This window comes from Montipora foliosa, chromosome 10, assembly GCF_036669935.1.
Source record: "Montipora foliosa isolate CH-2021 chromosome 10, ASM3666993v2, whole genome shotgun sequence".
Lineage (NCBI taxonomy): Eukaryota > Metazoa > Cnidaria > Anthozoa > Scleractinia > Acroporidae > Montipora > Montipora foliosa.
In genome coordinates this window covers 11,145,311-11,150,310 of record NC_090878.1, presented here as the reverse complement: position 1 = coordinate 11,150,310, position 5,000 = coordinate 11,145,311, and the positions used below count along the sequence as shown (strand labels likewise).

The window sequence follows — 5,000 nt, the reverse complement described above, 5'->3', positions numbered from 1 at the left end:
CAAAAGTGACCGTTACAATTTTTGAAAACTATATATATATATATATCGTAAACATGCATTAGAGGTCTGGAACCTAGACTGAGAAAAGTACGTGTCTAGACATAATGAGGAGTAATAGCTAGAACAGCAACAACTTCTCAGTTACTAATATTGACATTAAGGGAAGGCTTTAGCTCTTGAATCAACAAAGTCTCTTTAATTTTTCAGTGAAAGACAATCATGCCAAGTGTAAGGCATCAAAAGTCCTCGATAGAGGGGTTTAGTTTCCAAGGAAATTGTGGTGCGGCGTCGATGGGGAAAAGAAACAAAATAAAAGGGTTAATATGCTAAATTGACCACAGCTGTAGATTGATTTGAAATCTGACGTCTTGAGCGTTGGCCCTTCGTCAGAGCGAATGGAACGAAAAGGAAAGGAAAGGAATTGTATTTAAGTTTCTAGTCTTCGAGCAATGGATCACGAATAGACCAATTTCTATATATTAAAGTTCAGTTCTACACAAAAGGCATCATCTCCAGGCTTTGAGGAATAAATATAAGGATTAAGGATTAAGGATTAAATATAAGGATTTGTAGGAGTTTGCTTTCAACAAGAGGAGATGATACCTTTTGTTCACGACTGAATTTTAATATATCGAAATTGGGCTCTTGGGGACACGGTAAACTGAAATGAACAAATAAACGCAAATCAAATTAATGATGTTGCATGAGTTTTGAGCAGAGAAAACCGGAGAACCTGGAAATAGAACCAAGGCCGCATTGCTGGGAGGAGAATGCTCTCACAAATACGCCGGCCCTGCACGGTCGAAAGCAAATGAGCCATCATTCTTTATGCTTCAACAACAACAACAAAAATAAAATACTAGGGAGCTTTAGCAACGACAATGGCGACGGCAACGAGAACGTCACAAATTTGCATATTTAGTGTCAGATTAGCGTGCAAAAGCAATAGCATTGCACGCTCTGCACGTGCATCTTTTCATTTTTGTCTATTTCTTTGCCGTCGTCAGCAAAACAACAACGTGAAATGACAAAATTTGAGGTTTTAGGGAGAACGTCAGCGCTTGAGGATAAATTTTCATTTCCTCTCCTACATTGAAGGTCGTTCATTCTAGTTTCGTTCTTGAGGGTTTGCCACACCTTTGTCACGTTAAAATGCCATTTCCAATGCTTGGAATGTTCGCGAAGCGATTACAAAAATGCGAATTCACATTTAACGACGACGTTCTCGTTGCCGTTGCCGTGGTCGTCGCTAAAGCTCCCTACTATCTCCACTTCTCACAAACCCCATGTCTAACCTGCATCCTCCGTGGTGATAAAATAACAATCACTCCATTTTCCAGGGCCTATTCGTGTTCTTCCAGCCACGCTAACGCAGTAATTAGTGTAGGCAGACAGGCCAGTGACTTCTTTAGATAGTTCACTAATTTCCGTTTCGAACAGAACTGTATTTTGGGGCTCTTTAATCGTGGTTAAATTCATCATGTAACCCAGTAAGTGTCCATGAGTAGCGTTTGGAGTCTTTGGAATTGAATGCCATTTTACGAAAAGGCTTGATGTGCTCGTATTGTATCCCGTCGCTATTATAGGTGCTACGCTAGGGACTGAAAAAAAAATCCAGATATAAGTTATACTGTATGTCTGCGTTTACACTAGAAAGAAGAATTGGTCTAAATCTTAATTTTAAGGTCGGTTAATACCGAAAATGGGACCATGTACTTTGTGGGAACATAATTAATAGGCGGGAATGGTCATGAAACCCGACAACATTCTTTGTTGTAGGTTTTTGTTCTCTTTTTTGGCCTCGACCGTGCACAAAACGCAATAGTTGTTTACTCCCTACTGAGGAAGTAACCAATAGAAACGTTTTGGTTCCGTAATTCATGCATAGTGTATGAGCGCACAAAAAAAAAAAAAAAGATTGTGCACAGTCGTGGACTTTCCAACCTAAATCTTGGCATCTTTGTTTGCTCCTTTGATACTTGCCGAGCTTCCAAACCATTCCCCTCTATTAACTATGGTGGGAAAGATGGCAACTTGTAGTCCTCGTCCTCGTCCTCGTCCTTGCGCAGGCTTAAATTATGCAAAGACGAAGTCACAAAGCAGGAATATGATTGGTTAAAAAGGAAATGATCTTGCTGCACGTGCAGAATGAATTTCCGAGCATTTCTTTGCTATACTCTACGAATCGACAAAGTTTAGGTCTTGATGACAAAGTGAAGGTCTATAACAATGAACCATTCATTTTCTGTTTTTAACTTTAAAAACCGTTCATACCCATCCAGCTACAGGGTAATAGCCCTTTTCACGGTTAGTTTTTCTCATTTGCATTACAATGTAATCTAACGTGAATGCGAGGCAATTTCGGGTTAAAACTACAAAATAACCCGAAATTGCCTCGTATCCACGTTAAATTACATTGTATTGCAAATGAGAAAAACTAACCGTGAAAAAAGGACTATTCGCCCGTATTGTACAAGGTGAGCAGGGAGGAATAATAGCGAAATACTTAATTGCCCATGATATAGCTAATCAAATGGTATACTCGTGAAATTAAGGAATAATTTCACTTGTGTTTTGTCCAGAATCAAATAATTTTATTTCGGACAAAACCGGCGTGAAATTATTTATAATTTCACTCGTTACCATTTGATTATCTATACTAATATGCACAATGTTGGAAAGAGTCTGATATTAGAGAGATTCAGCACTCTTAGCAAGTAGTTGACGGCAGAAACAGCAGTTTGCCGTTTGTTGTTTCACGTAAACGCGATCCTAAATTTCTCTATTAAGGAGCTTAATTAAGAAAGGACAACGATTGGAAGTCGGCGACCAGAATTTTACTATTTTTTCGCGTTGTTAAAATCACTTTACATTTGTTCCAAGTCGTTTGTATGGGAAGCGTGCATCACAATTCTTGGAATAAATTTGGTACGAAAGGAGTGGTTGTTTGGAGAGAAAATTGGAAGTCTTTCGTTGTATGCTAACGCCCTCTACACAATCTCAAATTTGGTCAAATTCAAGTCATTGTAAAGACCGGGACAGCAAGAAAATTTACAGAAATCTAAACCTTTCTTGCAGGGCATGAAGACCATCTGTTTTTGTTCTCGGTGTTGTTTTGTGTTGGTCTTGTAGCCGAAGTCGTTTTCCCTTGGAGTTACACTATGGTAGGTCATTGTTGGCCAATGTCGCCACGCCCCATAGGGGCAGGGGCAAGAAAAGACCAGTTCCCTTTTTATATTACTTACCGTCCTCATCCGTGAAAGCACAAAGCCAATCGCTTAGGTTTCCACTGCCCTTGCTGTTAAACCCCTCCATTTGAATGCAGTAATTTGTAAACTTCTCCAGTCCTTCTAGATTCCAAGTAAACTCTTCCTTGACTTCAACAGGATTATTTGCACTCCTCCGTTTCCGGCGCGCTACGTCGACATGTTCTTTCTTGTAAGTGATACGGTACCCCAAAATAAATCCAAACTGCAGATTTTTGGCGATTGGTTTCCATGTTATCAAGAGGCTGGTTGAGCTGGAATTTTTCGCCGTAATGTTTAACGGTGGACCTTGGGGAGCTGTGGCAAAAATTACAAATGTTCCGTATTTATGTTTAGCTGTCAAAATAGTCAAACCTAATGATCGACACAAGCACTATCTCATATCCCAACCAACTCCAACTCATCTACCGTTAAGATATAAGCGAGCTGCATAATTTTTTTTTGTAAAATTGAGACGATCTTTAGAAGACCCTCTTACATACATGATATACCGTCGAGGTAGGGCAAATCATTACATTCAAAATTTAATATATCGCACCTGTAAAATTATCTCTAATTATATAATAACCCAAGTTATTCACGGATTTTGATTGGTTCTTGCCTATGATCTGTTAGAGGACAGACGCACAATTGAAGTCACCATCAGCTTTTATGCAAATAAAGTTTAATTCTTTATTATATAAAACAAATAGATTCCATGTAGCCGTGGGTCTGTTCAGTAATAGATCACAGAAGACGTCAGAATGTGGTAAGAACATCAGTGACACACTTGGCTATCGCCTCGTGTGCCACTTTTTTGTTCTTACCACATTTTGACGTCATCTGTGATCTATTACTGAACAGACGCACGGCAACATGGAATCTATTTGTTAAATATAGGATATCGAATTACTAAAGTAGCTATGCACAGCGTTCAAACCCTTTCCCGAAAAATTTCCCGCGATAGAGTGGATTTGATCTTTTTCCATTACAAGACACTTATGAGGCCACATTCGTGAATCTAATCGTAGAAACAGCAGCTATATGATATGGGTAGAGGTATCTAGAAGCCATAATGTATTGTTGGCAGACTGTGAGCAACTGATAAGAAAAAGCAACATTGGAAGGCATATTAATTTGTCATCAACTAATATGTTTTTATTACATAGGCAAACTGGCCCGAGATGAAAAGGAGAATTCTGATTGGTTATCTGAGCGGTTCGAATTTTGAAATACGGACCGCTCAGATGGACCGGTCTTGAACCAGCGTATCATCATAGATTGCCAAACTGTTCCCACTTTCTGTTTCCATTTTCCCGGACACTGGTAAAAAGGAAAATGCAAGAAATGTTTCTTATTTAGTCATGTCGCAGTTTCTGGACTAGTAAGAATTACGCATTCCAGAACCGTTAGCTGTAGCAGGCGAAGAGGCACGGCAATGCAAGAAGGAATACAACACCCTGCGCAAGAGAACCAAAATACAAAAAAACCTTATTGAACTAGTTTTTCGGTCCGTACTGGAAACATTTTGGGTGAGTTCCTTTTTTGCAAGTTTATAGACCGAGACTGCAAGGCGAAGTCCATAAACGTGCAAAAATGGAACGAGCTAGTTGATAATATCTAACTGACTTAATTTGTGTATGGAACTTCTGTTCATTCTCGTTTTGCAATGGAAACCAACCCTTCTACATGATGTCTATTGATTGTTACCTATTTCCTCTGTGAAGGTACACTTGGTGTTTTGCATGTTGGTAT

General features: G+C 39.2%; 1 protein-coding gene across 1 annotated transcript in view; it reads right to left on the bottom strand.

The window, feature by feature from the left end:
• The window catches only part of LOC137972518 (phosphatidylinositol phosphatase PTPRQ-like), a 32,704-nt gene that overhangs the window by 11,455 nt on the left and 16,249 nt on the right, over positions 1–5,000 (bottom strand). The window contains exons 7-9 of the mRNA XM_068819271.1: positions 4,956–5,000; positions 3,246–3,563; positions 1,296–1,601 (exon numbers count right to left, since the gene is read on the bottom strand). The exon at positions 4,956–5,000 is cut by the window's right edge and continues 258 nt beyond it. Of these exons, the coding sequence (XP_068675372.1) occupies positions 1,296–1,601; positions 3,246–3,563; positions 4,956–5,000 (669 nt within the window). The remainder of the gene's footprint in view (positions 1–1,295; positions 1,602–3,245; positions 3,564–4,955) is intronic.